This window comes from Echeneis naucrates, chromosome 11 (assembly GCF_900963305.1).
Source record: "Echeneis naucrates chromosome 11, fEcheNa1.1, whole genome shotgun sequence".
Taxonomy (NCBI): domain Eukaryota; kingdom Metazoa; phylum Chordata; class Actinopteri; order Carangiformes; family Echeneidae; genus Echeneis; species Echeneis naucrates.
The window spans coordinates 19,161,005-19,187,839 of NC_042521.1; the positions used below are offsets into that span (position 1 = coordinate 19,161,005).

At 41.0% G+C, this 26,835-nt stretch overlaps 1 protein-coding gene across 5 annotated transcripts in view; it reads right to left on the bottom strand.

Annotated features, from left to right (window-relative positions):
• Positions 1–26,835, bottom strand: part of epb41a (erythrocyte membrane protein band 4.1a) — a 76,889-nt gene that overhangs the window by 19,645 nt on the left and 30,409 nt on the right. For 2 of the 5 annotated variants that reach the window (XM_029513525.1, XM_029513523.1), the window contains 2 exons: positions 15,810–15,872; positions 11,223–11,393 (listed from right to left, as the gene is read on the bottom strand). In XM_029513525.1, coding sequence (XP_029369385.1) covers positions 11,223–11,393; positions 15,810–15,872 — 234 coding nt within the window. Of the gene's footprint in view, positions 1–11,222; positions 11,394–15,809; positions 15,873–17,768; positions 17,817–26,835 lie in introns of all 5 variants that reach the window. The other 3 variants (XM_029513526.1, XM_029513524.1, XM_029513522.1) reach the window with 2 other exon arrangements.

Sequence of the window (26,835 nt, forward strand, 5' to 3'; positions counted from 1 at the left end):
CACATTTAACAGCAAATTCACTATGTTGCATTTCCTAAACCTACTTGATTATTTTGGAGTAGCACTACTCCACAGGTGGAAGTGGTAGTAGGGTTGTGAACAATAAACCGGAGATTCGGTTTGACAAGTGAGAGATACAGTTGCGTCGGTAGCAGCCTCATGAATCGATACGAATCAGCTATTAATCCTTAGATGAATCTATTGTAGAGTCATGGCTCGGGTATCGCGAGACTATCAATCGGGCTTAACAGTTTGCGTCTCTAAAACAATGCAAGCGCAGTGGCTGCCCGCAAAATGACTCTCGTACATGACAGGAAACAGACAGCAATGGTAACATTAATAACTGCTGCTTAGTTTTCAGTTTGGAACATGTTTACATTGAAATGTTGCACCTTTGTTACCTATCTCAAGTGTTCAAAACATTATGCTCAGGCTGAAATGTTACACTGTTACTATTTTTGCCTCCTTCCAACAAAATAATGTCCATTCAGCAAATGGCTCATGTCTACAAATAAATATATTGACATATAAATTAGTTTTTAATTTTATTTTTACCAGTGCTATACAGCAACAATGCTTGGGGATATGTGGTCTTTTACATATTTGAAAATACTGTAAGAACTTTTCACTTTTAGAGAATTGGCTTCTTTATTTTATCATGTAAGATTAATGTCTACAGCTACATCAACAAATGTTAACAGTAGAATCGAATTGTATCGTTATCGTTATATCGAATCGTTCTTTATTAAAAATATATAATTTTTGAATTGCATTGTAACCCGTGTATCTAGACGCGTATTGAGAGATGTGCAGCCCTAGTGCATACCTGGCAGAATCCGAACACTTTCACCAAAGACATGCAAGGCAAGATATCATTCAGACCAAGAGACCACAACTGCATCACAAACATTCAGAAATACACGTCACTTTTGATGCATTTATTACTTTTATACCTGTAACACACCTTACTGCAGCTTTAAAGAGATATTAGAAAAAATAACATTATATAAGGATGCCATCTGGAGACAATGTAAAAAAAATGTCACAGTGGATCACACAAGATTATATATTCAGATTCAGACATCCCCCCACCCCCCTCACAAAAAAAACCAAAAAAAAAAAACAGGAAAAATTCCAACAACATTGAATCATTAGCAGGTGATACATGTGCACACACCCTTCAATGGGCTTATCTGAGCATGCACAGTCCGTTATGTTTTACTTCATATGCAGCGTAGTAAAGATAGTAAAGACATGTGACAGGGTCAGTTCCACCAACATTTCAGAGTAAAAATTGTACTTTCCCAGAGTTTGTGTGGACCCACTCATATGTTTTTACATTTACATGTTAAAGGCTCATGGGCATTAGCTATAATGTGAAAACAACAATTTTTAAACTATATTAAACAGTATATGATAAAAAATACTTTTAAGTATCATAGAGATGCAAGGAAAGTAAATATAGCTGTTACAGACTGTAATGTGAAAAAAAAAAACTTGTGTTATGTAGCATAAAAATATTTTAAGGGACTATATAAAGTCAAAGATAGCATAGTCCACAAAGATGTGTACTATCATATTATATATCTTTTCCACCAAAATTACTGGGGATACCTGGGTTTTTTAAATATAGGTACATACAAGACATAATGGACAGAAAACTTGAATTTTTTATTTGGCCCTTCAAATAACTTTAAAAAGAAAAAAATTGCATATTTTCTTTTTTTGTTTATTGTGTATCATATTTGTAACATCGGCCAGTACACCCAATTCTGGCAATAACAAGAACTTTTCTGCTTGGCCATTTGTAACATCTGCATCTTAATATCTGCTTTTATCTGCTTCATCTCTTTTTATTTTGCCAAGAGGTATGGTCTCATAAATGTATGTATCAAATATAAGCCACAGCATTATAGTTAAGGGCCTTATCTAATGTCCATAAGGGGGTGACCCCACTGATTGTTAAAAAAGGTCAGACTGTATTGAGGCCTATATTGGCCTTATTTCTCATTTGATTTATTACCTCTGCAAACAATTTCATTGTGATTCTATAGTGGTACTTAGCTCGACCTAAGGTTTCCCATCTCATCTCCAGATGGGAGACACTTCTATTAGTGATTGAATGCTTTTAAAAGTTAGAGGGAGCTTGACCTCACTCTTAGAGGAAACTATAGCCACTGTGACACTTCTGATGACAGGTCTATCTACAGTGTCTGTGCTCTGAACGATGTGAGAGAAGAAAAAATTGAGAAAAATTATTTATTAATTATTACTTACTTAATTAAATTGAATCTTTGCAGGTTTTCGACCGGTGGAAAAGGGACTTTAGTGGACCATGCATTCTTTAGTTTTATTTTTAATCAGAAAATTCACCAAAACAAAACAAAAACCAAACTTAGCCTAACGGCCTCTACCCCTGAAACAAAGCTTTCAATCTGTCCAGCTGCACTGTTCCAACACATCCAGGTTTGATGTAGTTCCTAATGTGCCTTTATGGTACTGACAGACAACACATTAATCCAGTCTTTCCTTAATGTGATAACTGTCTTTTTCCTACCTGTGTACTGTGTATAGTTGTGAGAGTTTGTCACACAGTGCTCCTGTGAGTTTGTAACATTGCCCGAGTTATGTTGAGATTATTTGAGTCCAAACTCATGAAAGAAGAAAGGGAGGGGTAAAAGAGAGTTTCTATATCAAAGAAAATAGGCCTGAAAACAGAGGTTGAGGTCGAAGACACCACCCACCCCCCATATTCATTCCTGTCCTGGCATTTTTTCCCAGGAGATTTTTCCCACCATTGATTAAAGAAAAAAAAAATCAATTACATCAAGGGCCTTGACAAAGACCCATTGGAAGCTTATTAGCACAGTATTCAGGCTGAACTGAAGAAGCCTCTTGGATGAGAGGTGGTACATCCAATTTCCCTTGACTCCAATTCTCTTGGCTCCATGGCAGAATTGCATTGTTAGTTTTGTTGCCAACACTATAGGATGAAATAAAGCAAAAGAATTTGGTCCAGAACATTCCCCAGAGTTTACAGTGCTGTTTGGTCTGTGATCTGTATTGTAGATCCAACATTTTTTAGTTCCCACCCACTCCAGGAGAGAGCCACTACGCCAAGACAGGAGTTTTAAACTGTTATTCAAGTGCTTAGGTCCTTTCAATGTCATTGCATGGTGACACCCTGCTCCACACATTCATTCACTCAATGCCTGGCATTTTTCTTCAGGCTTTTGAGACAAAGATATAGTTCTAGGAGTAATTCTCTTTGGTCAACAGTGGACTGCATTCAACTCAGTTAGTGTTGACACAGAATATGAAGCTAACTTAAACTAAGATGAAACTACAATGAGCACAAATAGACAGAGCTGAAGAGTCAACTGCATCGCAAATGTAAGCCACAGACAACACTTGTTACATAAGGTGTGTTTGCTATCTGGGCTAAGTAAGCACATACTGTACAAACAGTTCAGCAGTTGAATTAGTATCCCTCTCACAAGGTGACCATTAACTTTATATGGTCTGAACCCTTCCCATGGAGCAGCATGTTGCCTGAGCAGTGTCAATCAAATTGGTTGGAAGAGCATAATAGATTTTTTGAAAGAAGTGCAACCAGACCAGTGTAAACAGACCAGTGTTCATTGAAATGAGAAAATCACAGTCATGCAGCTAAGCAATGATGTCATGTAAACAAGTACACCATGCCTCCAGAAGTCCGACAGCTGCAGGTGAAGGCATTTTAGGGTTACAACATCACTACAGGAGCTTACTGAGCCAACTTCATCAGAACTTGATGTGCTATTTGATAGTGGTGGACCTCACTGTCCACCAAAACACTGATCTACATTTTTAACCCATTTGGACACTGCTAAATTATAATCCTAATACTATGGTTTCTGTATGGTTGGTCCAATTATTAGGTAGATTCAGTTCTTAATGAAGTCAAAACCCATATTTGTTTGATCACAAGTCACTGGAAAAGTATAAAATTTCTGCAATGCATTCCTGAGTGATACCTTACTTCCTCTGCTCTGATGGATTCTTCAATCACACTTGGCCTGATTGTCTGCTGATACTGGTCGGACGTTAACGCGGGGCTAATGCATGCCAGTCAGCTTCACACAGATTCTTGTGTCAACTGTCTTAACAACTGACTGAGTTGTACCTTTTCCAGCTGCATGGAAAAGGTACAGTGGTTGTATAATAGAAACATCTGCAAAGGGGTCTTAATATATCTCATGTAGACTAATATACTTTGTCATGCAATTTCTTACATATTGTATATACAATGCATGTGCTAAATGATAGTTGCCATATTTCCTCCAGCTGATTCTCCAATAACAGCTGGAGGCGTGGTCAACACAAACAATTTGGGCCGACACTAATGGACAATTCCTGAAACTAGTAAATTATGTTATTTACTGTAATTAACACCCTTTAATTACTTATCTAATGTATTAGATTTATCTATTCTGATCCACTTCCCCTTGTCTTCGGGAAGATTCTTCCAATAAAGTGTAACATTACCAAGATTAGTCACAGATCCATAATAGTTTGAGTTTGCACGTTCTCACTCTGCCTGCCTGGGTTCCAGGTTCTCAAGCTTCCTCCCACAGTCCAAACACATAAACATGAGCCTTCGTGTGAATGCATATTTGTTTGTTACGTCAGCCCTGTGGAAGACTTGTGACCCCTCCCTCACTGATCGTCAACTCGGATTGGCTACAGCCCCCTCCCCCAAAAAACCATGCAGTGATGAGCAGTCTAAATGATGGATGGAAGCACTGATGAATAGTAAGATTAGATTAGAAGAGTAAGATAATTTCATTTGCTAGTGAGCAAAAGTGATCGTTCACCTTTTTTTTTTTTTTTACAAATAAATCTGCCACCTTTATAAAGAGGTTCACAGGCAACAGTAAATAAGCAGGGGAGCTGCTCAGCAAAGTTTAACAAATAATTATGCCATTAAAAATCAACAGGGTCACTGTTAACCCTTTATTGGGGCCCATGTATCGTCAGATTCATGGAAGAACTTAGCAGGAATAACTAGGTGGATAGAACACTAAGTAGAGGGACAGCAGCTCCCAAATGAAGCAGTCTCTGAGTGTCTGGGGGCACGTTGCAGGATTATATGTTCAGAGATCTCCACATTTATGTCTTTTAAATAAATGCCAACCATAGCATGGTGAGGGCCATCACAAGCAGCCCTGATAGAAAGAAAGACATCCGGGAAGGCGTCATCTTGGCTGGGTTTAGTTCACATGGGTTCCCAAAACTCCCCTCTTCATTTGGTACATTGATAGCCACCCTTAGAGTTTGAGAATAAGCTTGTTCTTCCTCTGCTTCCTCCTCGTCATCACCATCATCAACCCATTCAACCTCACTGTCCTCCTCATCTTCTTCCAGCAGACAGTCATGCCTGTGGGGCAGTGGTGTTCCCCCTGGCACTGGGGACAAACTATATGCTCTTACCTGGTGTCCGAACAGAGACTGCCTCCCTCGCTGTGCTCAGCAGCAGCAGACCAACAGAGACAGATAACAGTGAACAGAGAAGTGGAATATGGTCAACTGACAGGAGAAGGACAAAAGGGGGTAGAAGGAATGAGGATGGAGGAAGGTAATGCTGGAAGGAAGGCAGACAAGAGCAGGGAGATAGTGAGGAGCCAGCCCCCTAAAACCTTTAATAAAGTTAAGATACGTTTATGGTATTGTCTGAAAGAGTGATGTTCACATTTTGAGACATTTTACATAACAGTTCACTTCCAGCCATATGGAAACATCCTACTAAGATAAGATAAATTGAAGATGTGTGGCTAAATGTCACATGAAAAAGCATTTACTTGTTCTTAAACTATAGTTTCAAGTGTGAACTGACTGTCCCTTAAGTCCCCATTTTATTTTTAAGAGTTCCATGTCAGAAAAAGGATTTTCAGACATGACTCAGGAAAAGTGGACACATTTTTTATTAATCAACAAAGTCAACAACAGATTTGAAAAGATACAAAAGGGGAATGAAAGGTATTGCTGATCAACATTGAGTGTAATATAATTGGTAAGAACTATGAAAATGAATTATTCCTAGGTTTGAATTATTCTTAAAATATTATTTTTTATCCACACACACAGACAAACCTATATAATTTTAGGATTTTATCTCAGGTTAAAATCGTCAGGATTTTTGTTTTGCTCCCTGCTTTGCTCTACTGATATATGTGAATACAGAACACTTCTTGGGAAATTATCCTGCAACATAAATATAAAGGTCAGCAGTCAGATATATACTATTGCTGTATTAGCTAGTTGTTATACAGTACAGCTGTGGTTTAGAAGAAAATGGAATATATGGTTATCTGGATGCACTGAGGCTACATCCATACTTATATGTCTGAGTTTAACATTTTTGTGACACTGAGTCTAGCTTCAACACTACCCTTGAGTTTTCAGCTCCTAAAAAACTACAAAAGAAAAACACAAAATTTGGATGTTTGAATTTTAGTCTGGATGGACACAAACAGAAATTTGAAAAGAGGAGAGAGACATCCATGGTCACTTTCTGATTGGGTTTCATTGGTCATGATGTACACAGCCCTGGTTCATGAATTGCTCCCTGTACTGCCATGAGTACTTTCAATAACAGTTCCACTACACAGGCTAAAAAATATCTCTTCTCTTCTATCATACTTTCTGCAATAAGCAACCAACTGCACACTAAACAACGTACTTCCTGTTTTCCCCAGCATGTCTGATATATGAGAGTGGCCCTGTGATTTTTGTGTTTGAAGTTGATGTGGATGATTTCTGATATAGAGCAAAAACATTTGTCAGGGGATTGTAATATTAAAGTTAGAAGACATCAGTGTGAATGTTGCCTTTGGAACATGTTGGGAGATTTAAATGAAGCCGCTAGGTACTGCTCCTTACAGGAAAAGCAGATTAAAGCAAAGCCGCAGCACCTGAGCTTTCACTGAAATCAACAAATTGTTGCATGGAGACAAGGCCTTACAGGAGCAACTGTCAAATCACGTTTCAACAACGCGGCCCTGGTTTGGATTTGTTCACATGATTAAAGGGAAAATACCTATACTCAGCTTTTTAAGAGTATGGAAGATGTCGCTGTACTGTGCATGGATTATTTTCTGACAACATCTGTTGTAATTGAGCATTACTTCCATACTAAAGAAAATTAAAGGTATATATTAGATTGCATAGCGTTATTTACTCAAACTGCATCACAGATGATGGCACATGCAGTGCATAGGAGACTGTCCTGGTTGTTCCTGTCTGAATTTTAGGTGCGTCAATCATTTTGGTGAAATGCATTTTTTAAGATATGCACTACAGTTAATGAGCACCCTTACTCCATGACTTCTACCAGCAGCTGGTGAGGATACTGTCTGCAACTAGTAATGTGTCTGGATTCATACTGTTATCATGATCTTGTTTACTGCACTGTGGCTCTCAGTTGCACAGATAAAATACTAGTTCAAACCATTTTTGGAATGCAAAGTTCACAAGCAGGCAGAAACACTGAGAAACCAACTGCTATCGCAAAACTATTATATGCGCATTGTTTTATGCACAGACAGTGTGTAAGTTATCTTGGCATTCCAGATGAAAGAAACTCAGGAGCAACTTGTTCTTAAGGTGAGGGAGATTTAATATTGCACAAAAGGCAAAAACTACGTCTAGATCATGTGTGTATGTGTTATATGCATTTTTAAATGGCAGATGGTGGTGCAATTAAGACTTGTGTCATCATAACTTGGATAATTCACGAACAATATGAAATTACCACAGTTGTCCCTCAAGCTTTTCTAAATAAAGTGCTATTATGGCTTGATTTTTAGGTATTGAAAAAAGGGGATGTCATTATTGTGCAGGATCCTATGGCTAGGGGAGAATCTGTGTCTTCAAGTTGTGAGCAAAGGAAGGCCAACAGGGGGACTCCGGCAGGTCAGGGGTCTGAGATCCTCTCTTAGCTGCAGTGCGGCATTGATTGAGTGTACAAACGGGTTGGAGTTCACTAGGACCAGCAGGCCCAGACTTCAAGAAATAAGTGAAAGGACAGAAGCATAGACATTGTAGAGATATGAGACAGAGACATAGAAAAAGCAAGAAATCCATGTAGGGACAGATATGGTGACAAGGATTGGAGGGTGAGACAGATTGGTGGTGGCGGTAAGTCCTCTGGTTACTAATCACTGGTCTTTACCTTATTTTCTTGTGTTCTTTTTCTCTTTAGTCTTTCACCAATCATGTCAAGCACAAGAGTCATGCAAATATACCATTAGAATTAATCCGGCCATGCGATTTATTGGTGCATCAAGCAGGATGGCAAAGCTTGCAATAGCCATTCACAGAGCAGAGGCAGCGGTGAGGGGGAGAGTTTAGGATTAAAGGGATTGGGATCCAGAACAAGGCACCTACCAAGGTGCCAGTATGCTTCAAACAAATGGTTGACAGAATCCCCCTTCATCTATACTTTTCCAACGTTGCCACAAGGGATAAGTGACTGGCAGTTTTTTTAACTTTTCCAAAAACCAATTTCACAAAAAAGTGGGCAGGTGTGTGGCAGTGAACAGCTCGCAATGCCTTTGAGAAAGACTTTCTCCAAAGAACACCCCCTCGTCCCCATCATCATGTCTAGTACCTCCTTATGACAGTCACTTCTACACTTTGACTGCTGTGTTTCAATCCACACAATTTCATAGCCACACTTGCTATTTTAAATTTACAAGTGAGTTCATACTGATGAGTACCCAGAAGATGCACATTTCTCCCTCAATGGTTGCCATCTCAGCCATAAGGGGCAGGGCCACAAAACTCATACAGAATCAGTGATAATCGCATCAGAGGATCAAAGACACAGTCGGTGGCAGTCCCATTTTAACTTCCATGTTGGGGCAAACAGGAAAGTAAAGCATTCAATATAAGTTATGTGACCAAAGCAGCCAGAAGCCAGGAGACAATCAGAGACATAATCGTTCTTTCTGGTGCGTACACAGCAGCAGTGTTTGACCTGTCAAAATTCACACATTACACCAGTGGGTGTACTGTATTTCGGGCTGGGCGATAAAATGGTAACAATAAATATCGCAAAATAACTTTTCCTCGATAGAAATATAAGACATGGTTGATAGAACTCATTCCGTTCCATTGTTTTGACAGACAACACAAACAGCCAATGATAATGAGAATAGTGCGGAGCCAATCACGCAGCTGGAATAGAGTTACAGCCACGCCAGGCTAGGTTGACACACACACACAGAGTAGGTGATGCAACTAGCTTAAATGTTAGCACACTTGCTTGCGTTTTGGCCACCAGTACGTTAGGAGTGGGAGCGAAATACATCAAAATGGCAAAAAATGTTGACATGAGCAACAGCATCCCTGAAGAAGACACCCCAACAGACACAACCCAAGGTTCAAAAGACGAGGACGTTCTTGAGAAGAAAGGTCAGAAGAATTCGGTAGTGTGGGGATATGTTGGCTATTTAAAGTCCAATAAGAAGCAGAGTAGCACGCACTGCAAATTGTGTCGAGCTTTTGACGGGTCAGAATCGAAACTTTTCTATTTTGTATTAACTATTTTATTTTTTTGTAACTGACCAAAGAATTTAGTTGTCAATTTGTTTGTGTTCTCCTGTAACACTTGAAGCTACTGACTGGTCAGAATTAAGATTTTAGCTTATTATGTAATCATTTTATTTATTTGAAATATAGTTCTACAAGGTCTGTAGTACATTTTATATGTTCTTCTTCTGACAGAAAATGAATAATATTTAAACCAATATTAATGTGGTATCTTTGCATCTGACATAGGAGTAAAAAGGAGCCTTTAAACTTGACAGAAATTTGACAGTTATTTGATTAATATCTTGATATCGACTGATATGAAATAACGTGATAGGATTTTGTTCCACATCGCCCAGCCCTAACTGTATTTAGAGTGTGACATATCGGTCTGGACTGAACAATCCGATTTGAGACTCAGTGTTTAGTTTGGCTAAAAAGTTTGAAGCATACTGAACCCTTATGTTGTAGCACAGTTGGTTAATGTTGGACAGCTTCGTGTTAACAGTGGGCAATGCCCACAGCCTCCAGGATCCATTCTTTGCATGAAAAAACACTAGACAGTGTTGACTTTCTGCAGTCTAGGCCTGAGAGCTTTAGATAAGAGCACCTTTACCTCAGACACACCACGAACTACTCTGTGTGCAGGTACAACTGTGTACATCCTTCCCTGCACACACACACATACACATACACACAAACCATCTTCACATTTGCACATATTAAAAACAAATCTATTTCTAGACCCTCTGAGACTGCAGTGAAAGTCATGCTGACCGATGAGATGATGTGGAGCCCACAGCACCACCTACTGGAGAATCAGTGTTTAGCTCTATTTGAGGCACAAAACAGTATATTTACATTCAAGACTGCAACTTGGCTTTAGGAACCCATCATGGAGGTGTGTATATATTATTTAGAGTAGGAAATGTACACTGAAGGACCACTAAAAGTCTGTGACACAATCTACACTGAACTCCTTTGCACCTTTAGTCAGACATCCAGAGATGACCAGAGGCTAACCTCTGTACAAGTGAAGCCCTTATTTACAGCAGAAAAACTGTTGTTGCTGAAAACATAACAATGGCTTTGCTCTGCTCAAGTGCCCAGTGAAGATGAAGCAGCTAAATGGAATTCATTTGATTAAAACATTGATTAAACATTCATTTGATTAAATTCACTTATAAATTTTCCTACATGGGTGTAATTGTCTTCAAAGTAGAAAAGGCATTTTGAGTAAGAAAGATTGTTTCTTAAACTGCTGCTGGGTTTAATCAAATGAAAGTTGCAGGTGTCACAAACAGCCTCTCAGGGATCTGTGCAAACTATGTGATGGTGATGATAAGGCGATAAAGTATTTTAATACCATGCTAATCTAAATGAAGTTACAATGAGTAGCCAATAGCCTGCATGTTAGCTGTTATGCTTTAGTTTTATGGAACACCACATTTTAAAAATGTTATGTCACCTAGGGAGTTTTACCTAAGTGTCCAGCACATAGCTAGGACAGAGTGAGACCCAGGGAAGCTGCTAGCACAGCTACATCGCATGATGACACACACCTTTCAATCACTTGGAAGCTTTTAGACTGTTTCTACTTCGATGATATAAGACTGTGGTGCACTGTTTCCTCAGACTGCTGGACTCACCACTGGTTGGAGCTGGCCATTGATGCTTGCTGTGCGGAATGGTGAGTTGGTCAAAAGACGCTTGTCCCACTCACTGGGCTGAGGTTCCGGAACTGACTCCATGAAGCTCCTCTTGAGCTCACTGATGCTAGTGTGGTGACGCATGATCTCAGTCTGGGTCTTATCCACGTCCTTCAACAAGAACCACAAAAGTCAGAATAGGTGAGAAAGAAATGGCACAGAATAGCAACATTAGATAAAACAGGACAATGGAAAGTGACTGAAAAAGATGTGAAAGAAAGGAAAAGTGAAAAGAGCATGTCAAAATGTCGAAATTAAAGATTTACATGGTGGAAGGAGAAATAAGTCACACACATTGGAAAAAGCTGTAAAAAAATCTGCCATTCTTTCATAATGCTGTCAATTTAATATGCAGTGTGGTATGTACATTCCCAATGACATACTGAGGTCTTGGAAGAAGATATTTTTCAAACAAATTAGATACCAGAGTAGATTGTGAGGAATTAGCTTCTGTCTCCCGAGATTTGTAATAGATATCTGAGAGTTTACAGCCTAAATCCCGCTCACATGACACAGAAATAAAGTATCAGAGGCGCTGGGGATTACTCCTGATCATAGGCTGCTAAGAAAAGCACACCGATTATGACTTTAATTTACATCTCAGTAGCTTTAGGCCATGTGTCATATCATTCATATCACAATTAACACATTTTTTGTCAGCTCTTTCTGAAGTGAGATTGAATATTGGCTACACTGTTTATACTGTGGCCTTACTACTTTGTCCTTCATGTGCAAGACAAAGACCCTAAAGATCACAATATTGCATTATAAATTTCACACAAGATATATTTGTGGTTTAAAGAACCAAAAACAATCTCAATATAGTTTCAAATATCATCTCTCTCTTCTCTTTGGTCCTTTAGTAGATACAGTTTAGTCAGCCAGTCATGAGAGAAGCTCTGACCCTCTCCACTGATTAACTGATGGTTTCCTGAGTGATCCAATTAAAATATAGCAGATATCAGGTAAATGCTCAGAGAAACAAATTTCTGCTCACTGGTGGTTCTGGGTGGGCAGGGCTTGGGGCTACTTTGTTGTGACATCAGAAAATTCCAGAAGTCCTGCTGGCTGGTCTTACGCTCAGTTTCTGAAGACAGTCTGTGAGCATTTTTCCATAACCTTTGACACTTTCACTGTGTTAATATAAAACCTGGAACTGATGATTTATAATGAAAGACCACATTGAAGTCTACCTTTATTCTATATGAGCCAATTAACAATTAACAATTAAATGCTCTGCATGTAGTTCCTAAACTTAATCTAAACATGTCTGGAAGATGGTATGTTTAACTTCTCAAACTATTGAAACTGATCTCATCTTCAGGCTTTAGTAAGTAATAACCAAAATATTCAAATGCTCTTTTAATATTGTACAGCCATGTATGGCCACCAACTACAGCATATGTAAATATGAACTGACAGGCCTTGCATGCAGCAGACAGCTCGAGAAGAAACATAACAGAGGGAAGACATGTCACATTGTTTGCAAACTTAGGCTGCACACAGCAAAGTAAATTATTGGTCATATTTTCATCACAAGGGCAATTCTTGCCCAAACAGTGAACCTTTTGACACCGCGTGTTGTAGCTTTTTAATAGGGGGAATTCAAATTCGGAGTATAATCAAACTAAAGGGGCCAAGCCGTCCCTCTCTACTGAAATCACATAAACTAAGCATATGGGATGTCACAGCAGAGTGGTAATCAAGGCATAAGAAACGGAGTCACATACAGACAGTAAACACAGCACACGCACTGGAAATGTTTTAGGCCCATGTAATGAATGACTGAAGTGAGAATAGGAGTTTCCTCAGTGAGCAGCAGTTAGTTCTAATATGAGACATATATGACTGGGAAAAAGGTCATTCTTCTCTGTCAGTAGACTCTTCTCATAGCAGCTATTTGACTTGTAACTGACAGGAAAAGCACAGGTGGAATGGATGACAAAGATGATGGCTGCATTCCATTTCAATATGTGCTTTGCAACAAAACTGCAAGAGCAAACATGGCTGATGATGTGCCAAAGGGCCACACCTTTGTTGACCATGTCCTTAGAATGATGCGGCCCCTAAATAGGGATACAGCTAGTAAGTGGCAGATTAGTAATGGTAATTCATGGTAATTCCAGAAAAAAGGCAAAGGACACCTGGCTTCAGCTCTTACTTATTATAAGTGAATTTGCTAAAAAAAAAAAAAAAAAAAACGAAACCCAACAACAAAAAAACAGTAGGAGACATTTCATGTCCTGCAATACAGTGATTAGCCAAGTGATGCAACTCATTGGCTGTGAACTGCCTAGAGGTGCAGCTACAACTTTTGAACCTCTAGTTTGTAATTTGGCCATCACCATCAGGTTTCTGACACCATATTTGGGAAAGGGTGGAGCTGAGGAGGAGACTGCTCCGCACTCTATCTTGATTGACGTCACCAAATTATACTGAAGACTTAAAACTGAACACAGACACCATAAACTCATTAGGAAAACTTTTACTGTGCTAAAAAAATAAATCAAGAGGGAAGGATTGACATTTTCACAGACTTCACTACAATCTGGCTGTTTTTAACACAACCAGTGGAGTTGTCCCCTGATGGTCATTAGATTGACAGAATTAAGTACTCCAGCATTGGCTTCACTATTTAGTTGCAGAATAAACATCCATTTTATAGACTACTGGATCAGCATTATTGATGTTCTTATTTACATCTGTGCTCATGTTCTAATAAAGTGTCTGCTGGGTCTGCAATTAGTACTAAGAACCTAAACAAAGCCCCCCCCTCCCCAGTCCATTGCCCTTATTTACATAGGACTACTCCAGTATTACACATAATTAGTTTACTCCCACAAGGATGACTAGTCTGCAGCAGCTGCACAGAAAATATCTGTCTGGGTAAATAACCTAAAAGAAGCTCTCTCAGCTTGGGCTGTAGAATTTGAAAGATGGGGTCATTTGTGAGGCGCAGAGCATCTGGACCATTGGTGGTAGGAGAAGAGGGTTGTTGAAATGGGGGAGCTCAAAGTGAGTTATTGGTTGAAATTGTGTCTGAGCCTCGGCCCTGAGCAAAGTAAATAAGCAAAATCGATGGCATGATGTTTAAAATGTAAATTAAGCATTTTCATTAACCAGCAAGTTGAGCATTTAAAAGGTCATAAAAACTGAAAGGTTATGGTCATTAAAAAGGGCAAATTCATGGATTATTATTGAGGTGATGTACGGGAGAAATTGTAACTGTATTGAGGCTACAGCTGTTTCAGAACAATGACTGGCTAAAAGGGACTTTACTTATCACCTTACGCCCCCTTTAACTTTGACTTAAGCCTGCTGCAATTTAACAGACAAAAATAGGTGCTCTAGAAGACTAAGATAGAGGCTCATGTCTTTATAGCTATCTTATAGCCATATAGCCATTTTCTTCTGGCTAGTGTTTGGTTTCTCTGGGGATCCACATCTTTTTTTTTCCATCTGTGAAAATAGGCATATACAGGTGCAGGTGCATCTTTTGACTTGAGCCTGATAGTGCTCCTAACCCCTAACCCTATCCATTTCTGGGTCAAGGGGGGTGCTGGAGCCAATGCCAGCTCATATTGTATGTATTAAAACTGCATTCTTTCCAATTGCCATCAGGGGGTGACTCCCAAAGAAGTCATATTGCATTGAAGTATATGGGAAAATGGAATAGCTCACCTTCTCTCTTGCTTTACTCTCTTGCATTTTCTGGCTTTACAGTATGTACAGTTTATAATTAAAGATGTGGGAAAGTAGAGGGCCATGTACAAGAGTGGGCACCCCTGTTCAAAATTGCTATTAATATGAACAGTTAAGCAAGTAGGAGATGAAATGATCTCCAAATGGCATAAAGTTACAGATGACACATTCCCTTTACATTTCCATTAATTCATTCATTCATCCTCTACCGCTTATACGTTTCCAGGTTGCGGGGGCTGCTCTCGTGCTGGGTGAGAGTGGGGTACACCCTGGACAGGTCACCAGTCCATCACAGCGCCAACACATGGAGATAAACAGAGACGAACAACCACTCATACCCACACTCAGACCTACGGGCAATTTAGAATCACCAATCAACCTAAATATATATGACTTTGGACAGTGGGAGGAAACTGCAGTACCTGAAGGCAACCCAAGCAGGCACAGGGAGAACATGCAAACTACGCACAGAAAGACCCCAGGCTGGGGAACCAAATCCGCGACCTTCTTATTGTGGGGCAAAAGCACTAACCACTATGCAGCCGTGCCATGCTATCCCAATCATATATTTCAGAAAATGAAAATGTTAAATGATAAAGACAATGTGAAAGTGAAGTGAAGGTACTTGCATGAGAATCAGAGAGGAAAATAGTGCATGCCAAGCCTTTAGGGTTAAGCTGAAAACAACAAAAAAATTATGAGAAAGCAAAAAAAAAAAAAAAGAAAGAAAGAAAGAAAGAAAGAAAGAAAGAAAATCAACAACTTCATGCATAAAGGGAATCACAATGGCAATCAGACAGATATCTGAAGACTTAGGATACAAACCTCAAGCATTAAATTGCTATGTCTGATATAAATTGTTTCACCATCAAGTTTCTTAGTTCTTTTCTGTGGAAAATTAGGAGAAAGGGAAGAGGTGGTTGAAAACAATGCAGAACCGATTCATAGATATCTGATTTGCATTGAGCAGCATTGACAATGACTTGAATCACAAAAACATAAAGCACTTTGGGGTTGCAGCTCTCAGCGAGCCCAGCTTAGCAGGGGTGGACACATGAACATACAAACACACGCGAAACCAACACACACACACACACACACACACACAGACCAGCTGTGTGGATGAAAAGACAGATGCATAGTCAGTGTTGGCTGTGAATGTTACATGCCATGCATGCAGAGGTTGCTGCAGTGCAGAACAGCTTGGACAAGGAGATGCGTCAGTGAGGGGTCACTTCAGGAAATTTCATAAAAACATTCACTTTTGATTATTTTCACATTTTAGCCTGCTTCTTTGATAGAACACAATAAAGGGTTAGGGGTTAACCTAATTTTAGGGGTCATGTCTGGTTTCTAAAGTTGTTAATCAGCTGATTGATACAAAGAAATATGCAACCTACACATTTGCTTTTGCTTTTCACATGTCTGTGATAGGCATGTGAGGCACAGAGTGAGTTTCTTGGCCACAGATTGTAGGAGAGGAGCCCATGGGTGGGAGGTTTCATTCACATAAGGCATCTAGGTTGCTTGTGTGAACTGTGTTTTAACATTTGCCCTGAGCAAAGCAAATGAGCAGCAATAATGCTTCAAATGTAAACAAAAGAAGTAGGACACATCATGGTAAATCTACAGCTTCTGATTGGTGGTGCTTCCACATAGCTGCTATTACTCTATTTGTCCTAGGCACAGTTTGATATGGAAATGTCATATTAGGGTCATCCTGTGCAAAAACAATTAAGATCATCTAACAAATGTAAATCTAAGTGTCATTGTGGTTCCTAAATAAATCAGATAAAGTTGCATTGGCACCATGACTGAGACTTATGCATTTCATGGCATCTGGACAGTGTTTGGGTGGATTAAGGCACAAAAGACATTATTTTAAGACCCTGATACATTGATCTAAATTTTATTGTTATCATATTTATAACATGTATCATGCAGAGGCTATACTGTGTAACAGTGCCACCTTACAGCAATAAAATGTTTGTTAAAAATTGGATCTGGATCTGTTGTGCTTTATTTGGTAGTTTACATGTTCTTGTTGTGCATGATTGGCTTCCCTCCAAGATCCTCACTTAATTGCCTCTAGAAGTCAATGTTTGTTTGCCTCTGGATAGTCCACTGTAAACTGTGATTGGACCCTGAAAAGATAAGTAATAATAGATAAATAGAATGTATCTGCTTCCACCATAATACAGATGGGTAAGAACATCTGTGTGTTGCAGAAACAAGAAACATTTATTCTAAGCCTCATATATGTTTAAGAAACTCACTTTGTAGAAGACATTACTATAAGATGACCAGTCACTGGCTTGTTCTGTATTGCTCTGCTCCATGTTTTAAAATATTATTATTATTTTAGCTTTTACTTAAACAAGACGCTGCAAAATCCTGAGGAACTGACTGTAATGTAGTATTTCAGACAAACATTTGCACGTGAGTGGGTGTATGAGAACCATAGGTATCCTTGTTCTTTCTGTAAACAAGTGTAGCTGTATGTTTTCTTCTGGAGAAAGAGAAACCACATTTCACACAGTAACACACACTCTTGTTAAACAGCTGCAGTGAATAAGAGCAGCCAAACACCGGACTGATGTCTCCTTGGTCCAAAGATCGTGTTTCACAGAAAGGCAGAAACAGCTGGAAATCATGAAACAATCAAACAACGAGAACGCTCACTCTCCATATGTTGATCAACAAGCACAAAAGCAAATTAAAAGTCTATTGATGCAAAATTGATGCATGGATGAGAGTGGGACATCAGCCTGGGAGTGTGCTAACCTTCCTCACTCGTACCACTTCTGTCTTTGTTTTTTCCTGAGGAGAGCGCTGCTCCCACACCAAAGGAAAGACACAGTTACTGTATATTAAGGTGTGTAAAAGTGTGATAAAAGGCATAGTGAAAACTTCAACAATTATGGACTGCACCATGTGTATATAAGTATGTACAATGCCTATAAAAACTATTCACCCCCCTTGGATGTTTTCCCCTTTTGTTGCTTTATAAACTAAATCACTGTCAATATAATTTGGCTTTTTTGACAGTGATCTACAAAAAAAAAAAAAGCGTGTTTGCATTAAATTTCTACATGTATCCTTTAAAGTGACTAATCTGTCATGGCTTTGGTTTCTATGTCGGGGTTTGAGTTTTTCTTTCATGTTTTGAGTTCTGACTGGTGTCTAGTGTGTTCGGTCTGTGCCACTTCCTGTTTTATTTTGAAGTCTGGGTTCTATCATGTCGCCTGCTGCTTTACTTCCTGGTTGTCTCTCCTGTTGATTCTGTTCCCTGCCCTAATGTGGATCATTCACTCATTCACTTGGTGGTTACCTGTCTCTGCCTGCCTTTCAGTGTCTTTGCCTGTCCCTCTGCTCGTCTCTCAGCCTGTGTCCCTCTGCCTGTTGCCTTCCTGTGCCTCTGCTTGTTCACTTGAGTTATTTTGTAGTTTTGGTTTTCTGTTCATTAAAGTACTGAGTTCTCACGGCTCCTGTATTTGGGTCCTCATTCCCCCACCATTCCCTCACACAACACCACCCTGTGACAGAAGGATCTGACCAGTATGGACCCAGCAGAGCAATGCCTTTTTGAACAAAAGGTCTCAGACTTTGAAACGGCGGTAAATGGCCTCATTTCCTCTCCCCCTCACCAGCTGGTGAGGGGAAGGGTATTGGCCTTTGGACTAGACACTATGTTTGGCCAACAGCAAACATTGCATATTAACACAAACACTATCTCCACTGTGAAGCATGGCAGCGGAATCATCATGCTCTCAGGATGCTTGTCAGCAGCAAGCACTGGGAGGCTTGTAAAGGTAGAAGGGAACATGAATCATCAAGATAAATATGACTTGGGAGAAGATTTATTTTCCAGCAAGACAACGCCCCCAAGCACACAGCAAAATCTGCACACAGCAAAATCTGCACACAGAAATGGTTCAAACACAACAAGGTGAGTGTTTTAGAGTGGTCAGATCTCAATCAAATAAAGAATTTGTGGCTGGACTTGAAATGAGATGTCACGCCTGATTCCAAAGCAGCCTGACAGCGCTTCTGATATTGAAGAGGTTTTTTTTTTTTTTTTTTTTTTTTTTTCAAAAAAGACAGAAATTACAAAAACAAGAAACGGTTGAAACATCCAAAGGGGGTGAATACTTTTTTTTTTTTTTTTTTTACACAACTCTAAAGTGGGGTCCAAAAGTCTGAGACTATTAGTTGAAAAACAGTAACCATTATGGTTGGATTCTTCTTTAAGACAACAATGTAAGGTTTTGTGTTTTACCTTGACATGTTTCGGCTGCGTCTGCAGTCTTCCTTGGAAGCATCAGAGAGTAATATGTACACCTTCTCGTCAAATTTTGACAGGTCCTTTGATCTTAGTTAACCCCGCCCCTTGAACGATCTGAGTGGTTCTTTTTCCCCACCCAGGCGAAGAGGTAACAACCAATGAGATCATTCGAGGGCGGGGTCGAGTAAAATGGCGGCAAATTCATTTTGAGGTTGACGGTGAAAGAGGGAGGACGTGTTTTGTTAGAGTGAAAGGACCATATTGAGTATGTATTTAAAAATGTATTTCTTTACAAAGAGGGAGTACAAAACAATCACCATGTGTTTTATCGGTGTGAAGGGGTTACTTAGTAGGGTGTAATTTTCGTCCGTTGTTCAAATTTCTGTTGTAATGAAAGGAGAGGAGGATACAGAGTGTTTCTTTTCAAAACAATCATCATGTGTTTTATCGGTGTGAAGGGGTTACTAACTAGGGTGTAATTTTTCGTCCGTTGTTCAAATTTCTGTTGTAATGAAAGGAGAGGAGGATATTCCGACAGAGTGTTTCTCTTTCTGTACTCAGGGTTGACTGGAGAGGAGGTAAGTTTTCACCCACTGATCGGTCCGTAGCCAGCCCCCTAGTGTGTCCACACCCCTGAGGTTAAAACCAATCAGATCATTCGAGGGCGGGGACGAGTAGAACGGCGCTCGATTCATTTCGAGGTTGATGGGCAAAGAGGGAGGATGTGTTTTACTAGAGTGAAAGGCGTACATTGAGTATGTATTTAAAAAATATATATATATTCACAGAGTGTTTCGGTCTCTCTCTCTCTCTCTCTCTCTCTACAAAGAGGCAGTACAAAACAATGGTGTTAAATCAAAGTTCTGAAGAAGCTGTCTTCACAAGATAGACAGAGTGTGTTGAATAGTCATTTTTAGATTAATCTGAAAGTTGTTATTCTCTTGATGCAAATCTTATAAAGAACAAGTTCATCTTCTCATTCCAGGAAAGGACAGCACCCTGATTCTAAGGTGTTCACAGCTGATAAATCACAGGGGCGGTGAGTCTAGGGACAAGAAAGTTTTGCTTATCTATCAGCTTGAGTCTGGGGGGACTGTAATTTATTACATATCGTAAAAAACAGTGCGAATGAAAGGTTAAGGGACTGTCTTCACATTACAAGATAGACAGAGTATGTTAAATTAATCTGAAATTTGTGTTTCTCTTTAGGTAAAACTTTCAAAAACATAAAAGTAAGAGTAAAAGGTCTTGACATGACAAGATAGACAGTGTTTCTCTCCAGACTGAGCAAAACCGGTCATCTCCTGGACGAGCTGGTTCAGTCCAACATGTCTGTCATGACGGATGCCGGTCTTGAATTAGTGGTGCAGTTGATACGCAACCCTCGAGGCGGAGGCAAGAGAAGCGTAGATAAAATGTTGGATGAGGAGGTTTTGAAAAAGAGGAGAAGATTTTTGTACGTGGTGGAAAATCCCCGCAACAAAATGTGTTTTGCTATTAATTTGGCACACCTGCTGCATCCCCATCTCTGCGATAGAGAGGCTGAGAGAAAGGGCAGAGAGTTTCAGACGGCTGTAGGTTTTGATGATCAGACGGAGGTGACGTTTGATGATGTTTCAAAGTTTGAGAAGGCCTTGGATTGTAAAATTGTAGTGTTTTATAGAAACAAAGGCACACGAGCCCTCTCCAAATTCCTTACCCCTAACCCTAGAAAAGAAAAAACTGTGTTCATGTTTTTAAACCAGAATCACTATTACGGTATAAAAAATTTACAATCTTTTCTAGGAGCCCGTCACGTGTGCGAGCACTGTTACACAGGATATGACAGCGTTTGCAGCCACCGCTGTTCAGGTCGGTGCTCCGTGTGTTTGGACGGCTCCTGTTGTAAAGTCAGGTTCGAGCCCGTCCTTTGTGTAGATTGTAACAGAACGTGTCGGTCCGCTTACTGTCTGAGTAAACACAAGGAGCCTGTTGAGAGGGTAGGGGCTGGTTCGTACGTTAGTCAATGTGAGATGTACAAGCAGTGTGAAAAATGTCACAGACTGTGGTATGTCGCCATGAACGGCAAGAGTAAACCTCATGTGTGTCAAAAATTCAAATGCAACATTTGTGGTGAGGTCATCGGTGAGGGGGAGGAGGAGGAGGGGTCAGGGAGAGGGAAGCATCTGTGTTACATGCAGCCTTTACAGGCGGACACGGATCATAATCAAAAAATTGTCTTTTACGATTTTGAAACCTTCACGAACGAGCAGGGCGTGCACGTGCCGTATCTGGTGTGCACGAAAACCTTAGACGGGGTCAGATGGAACGCCCACGGCATGACGTGCGCTCTGGAGTTTGTCAGACATTTCAGAACGGCCTCTTATCAGAAAGCCGTCTTTATAGCGCATAATGCTAAAGGGTTTGACAGCTACTTGGTCCTCAACGCCATGATAGATCTGGGCATAAAACCCTCCTTGATCATGCAGGGTAGCAAAGTGATTTGTTTTTCAGAAACCGATTACGGGTATAAATACATAGATTCGCTGAGTTTTCTGGCTATGCCTCTCTCCACCATGCCCAAAGCTTTAGGTTTTGCTGATAAAACCAAAGGCTATTTTCCTCATGCTTTCAGCTCTGAGCAGCGTTTGAAGTACGAAGGCCCTTATCCTCCGGCCGAAGAGCCTGACAGCCACAGGGAAGAGGGACTTTGAGGCGTGGTACGACACGGTGAGGGGCGGGGTCTTTAACTTTGAAAAAGAGGCGCTGTTTTATTGTCAAAACGACGTGGACATTCTCTCTGAGGCTTGTACCGTTTTCAGAAACGGTTTCATTCAGGAAACAGGTGTAGATCCGTTCAGCAGATCAACCATAGCCTCGGCTTGCATGAAAGTATTTCTCACAAATTTACTCAAGCCCAGAACCTTAGCCATTCCTCCGCCCGATCATTACAAACGTCAGTTTAAATCTTATTCGCACGACAGCATACAGTGGTTAGAATGGGTTATGCTATGAGCATAAAACGCCGGGGAAAAACAGCTGGGAAAGTACTTTGTAGACGGTTACGCTGAAGCAGGAGGCGTTAAGTACATCTTTGAATATTTAGGCTGCTTCTTCCACGGATGCCAGGTTTGCTTCCAAGTTCAAGAACGCTCTCCTCTCACAGGGACAACATTTGAGGAGCTCTATTCTAGCACAGTGAGGAGATTAGAGAGGTTGCGTTCGGAGCACGGCGTCACATCCATAGTCATGTGGGAACACAGGTGGGCGGAGATGAAAAACACACACCAGGGGGTGAAAGAGTTTCTCAGACGTTATGACGCTCCTCAGCCTCTGTCACCTCGCGAGGCTTTGTACGGAGGCAGGTGAAGCTGAGGCACACGGCAGAGCCTGACGAGACCGTCCGTTACGTGGATGTGACCTCCCTGTATCCCTATGTAAATTGCAGTTTCCCTTATCCTCTGGGTCACCCTGAAATAATTCGTAAAGATTTTGAACACCACAGCAGCTACTTTGGGCTAATCAAAGCCGTAGTGTATCCGCCCAGAGGTTTGCTATTCCCCGTTCTACCGTACAGAACTCTTTCCGGTAAGCTTGTGTTTACTCTGCGCGGAGATGAATTTTCAGCAGGGGGCGTGCACTCATAGTGACGAGGCCAGGGCCTTAAAAGGGGTGTGGGTTACGACAGAGTTTAACAAGGCTTTGGAGATGGGCTATCGTTTGGCCAAGATCACAGAAGTGTGGCATTTTGAGCGCAGGGATGACGCCGTCTTTCTAAAGTACATGCAGACGTTTTTGAAAGGTAAACAGGAGGCTTCGGGTTACCCGCCCGAGGTCGTAGATGAGGAGAGTAGGGAAAGATACGTCAGGGAGTATCAGACGCGTCAGGGTATTTTGCTGGATGCCTCCCAAATTAAACCAAATCCGGCAAAGAGACAAATTTCTAAATTGTGTCTCAACAGCTTCTGGGGAAAGTTTGCTCAGAGAAATAACCTCTGTCAGACGTCTCTCATCACAGAACCCGAAGAGTTTTTCTCGTTTATGTTTTCAGAAAAGCACAAAATCAAATACTTTAACTTTATCAACGTGGCTCTGATCCAGTGGGTGCACGGAGATCGTTACATCGCCCTTCCCAACAAGGTAGACAATGTGTTTGTAGCCGCTTTCACCACGGCCTACGGCAGATTAAAATTGTACGGTTACTTGGAACAGATGCAGGACAGAGTTCTTTATTTTGACACAGACAGCCTCATTTACACCACTAGAGAGGGCCAAAACACACTGCCTCTGGGTAACTACCTGGGAGAATTGACCGACGAATTAGACGGGGACAGCATACAAGAATTTGTCGCAGCCGGTCCTAAAAGCTACGCCTATCAAACTAGGAACAAGAAAAAAGCGGTGCTCAAAGTCAAAGGTATTACGCAGACGCATGACAGCTGTCAAAGAGTCAACTTTGACAGCGTCAAACGACTGGTGGAGAGCTATGTGCGACAGCGTGGTGGTGAGAGTGGGGAGGAGCAGGAGGGGGAGGGGTTCATTCCCCAACAGAACATTGTAAGAGACAAAAGGGGATTTCTCTTAAAAAATTCTTCATTTCAGAAAAAGTTTCGCGTTGTGTTTGACAAGAGACGGTTGCTGCCTACCGGCCGTACTTTGCCTTTTGGTTTTTAAAAGAGAAATGTCACACTTTGTTGAAGAAATTGATTTTGATCCTAGATTGGTCCTACCCTTTTCATGTCAGATTGTGGGGCCCAGCGGTTGTGGAAAAACTTTTTTTGTAAAAAATGTATTGGAAAATTGTCAACATGTGATGAACCGTGTACCTGAGAATATTGTATGGATTTATACTTCTTATCAAAGCATGTACGAAGAACTGCAGAAGAAAAATAAAAATATTAAATTTATCGAAGGACTGCCGGACTCTTTTGAAGACGCCCAATTATTTCCCCCTCAACAAAACCATCTTATTATATTAGACGATGTGTTATTACAAGCGGCGGATCATCCGGAAGTGGTAAGAATTTTCACGCAATACAGACACCATAAAAATATGAGCGTGATGCTGCTGACCCAAAATGTATTTTACAAAGGTAAATACAGTCGCACCATCAGCTTAAACAGTAATTACCTGGTGCTGTTTAAGAACCCACGGGATAAATTGCAAATCAACGTATTGGCTCAACAAATATATCCCGGTCAAAAAGATTTTTTTATTCAAAGTTTTGAAGACGCTACTGGAGATCCTTTCGGTTATTTATTGGTGGACCTCACACCCACCTGCCCAGAAAGATTCAGACTCAGGTCAGGAATACTACCTCGCCGGTGGCCGGTGGTTTATTTGCCAAAAACAAAGTGACATCATTTACATATTGGAAAAAAAAAAACCGGTATGTCGGCGCGTATAAAAAGGAACGCTCCTCTACTGAGGGCCTTGAGTCGAGCCACGCCGCTAAAACGTAAAGATATTCTCCGGCACTGTTCCACAGACTTTCTTCAGTGTCTCAGCGAGCTTTGTTTAAACGTGTTGAAAGGAAACGTGCCGTTGAACGCTTGTCAATATAAAAAACTCAATAGCAGGAGGAAAACTATCAGGCTGCTGGCGGACAAAAAAACTAGTTTGAAGAGAAAACGAGGGGTTTTGATGAAACAGACCGGAGGTTTTCTTTTGCCTCTGCTTTCTGCCGTGGTGATGATTCACAAAAACTAAATCATGAGTCAGAAAACGAGCCAGAAGATGTTTCTGCTAAACTCTCAGCAGCTGAGCCAACTGCAGCAGACGTCAGGCCCCACGGTCGTTCTGGGTACGGAAACTCCGGCCGAAAGTGATTTGGATGAAAAAATGAGGGCTGTATTAAACGAGTCGGGACTAACCCCTTACGAGAAAATTAAAAAATACAGCGCCCAGTTGCAAAGATATCTCACCCTCGTCAAACAAGACGACAGAGAGGGGGCGGTGAAGAGACAACCTGCGCCCGATGCCGCTGCAGAAGAAGAAGAGGCGGAACCGTTGCCACAGCAACAACAACAACAACAACAGGACAACACGGTTTCTGAAGTACTGCAAAACCTCGCTCCTCACGATCGTAAAAATGCTTCCTATATCATGAAGAAATTAAGCAAGAGCACCGGCGGGTGGACTCCAAACGGTGAATTTGTGTATGGGGGAAAGACTGTGAGAGGTTCTCATATGGTGGACCTGTTTAAACATTTGTCCTCGTCTAGAAAAATCTACAGACCGCCGCCGAAGGGTTGGACGTTTTTTTAAAATACTCTAACGGAGGTTAACGTTACCCTATCTGCCGTGAAAAACCCTCATGCTCGCAAACAATACAACCTACTCAAAACGGGGGGTGAGGTACAGGAAGATAGCGGTGCTTTGGAAACCGCTCGGAAGAAAATCATCCTCTCCCCAAGATGGATCACGCCCCCCAAAGAGAGAAGAGACGATGAGGACGGTGAAGAAACAACTCTGACGGAGGAAAGATATAAAGAAATGCTGAAACATAGAGACATACAAAAACGTCCGTGGATTGACTTTTAATAAAGTTTATAGTTTATAGTTATAGTCTTCACCGCCGTACAAAGATAAAACATTTTCAAAAGTTAATCTGCAGGCTCTGTGACTTAAATAATAGACACAATGCTGGCCGCAGGACGTAGACAAGGTGTGTTGCAGCTGTCTGCCGTGATACGACACTGTTTTGCATCGTTTTTCTAAAAATGCTAAAATGTCTTTAGGGTAGTATATAAAATCAGGAGGGAATCCAAAAGAGTCGAAAAAAGTCCCTGTTCCGTCTTCTTCCAGAGTAAGGGCCAGCCAGTGTTCTCCGGGCATGTGTCCCGGATGTGTGTTCACAATCATGTAGGCGGGGCGTGTAAAAGATGACGTCAGTAAAGGCAACTGATCCGAGGCCCAAACCCCGCAGAAAACATCTCCCAGTAAACGATGCATGAGACTTTCCAGCTGAAGATTATTAATTTTTGACTTTTAGTAGTAATCCACCAACACTTGTCGCTTGGAGTTGATTTCCAAAATAGATTCGTAGCAAGTGTAAACAATCAGGGTGGTGGTATGAGGTAACGGCGCCCTGAATCTCATTTCCAGCCTTAAATTTCCATTGGAAACAGGGGATAAGGCGTCGGCGTCTTCGGCGGCGTTGAGGTTAAAGACAAACAGAGAGTAGCCCTGCTCAAATTCTACCCTGTTGATGCTTAGAGGTAAATCTTTCAAATGTCTCCCCGTGGCGGTATACATGTTGTAAAACTCTCTGACGGACACGCCTCGATTAAATTCAGGTTGAAAAGCTTTGCCCGGAATTTGTCGGCCGTCGCGACACAAGGCCATGTATTCTACGTTGTTGTGGACAAAATTGAACGGAGACAGGTCTCTTCTCCCCGTGAAAGCCTCGTGGTGCACCATAGCCAAAACAACGTATTTGGGCATGGTCCCCAGAAATAGATTCTCTTGGTTACATATTCGAGAATTCTCCGGGATGGAATAAGTTTTCACGTTCACCCGGGCCAAAGGATAGAGAGCGTTTCCCTTTGCTAAGGCCGCGGCGTGTCCTAAACGCACCGCGGGGG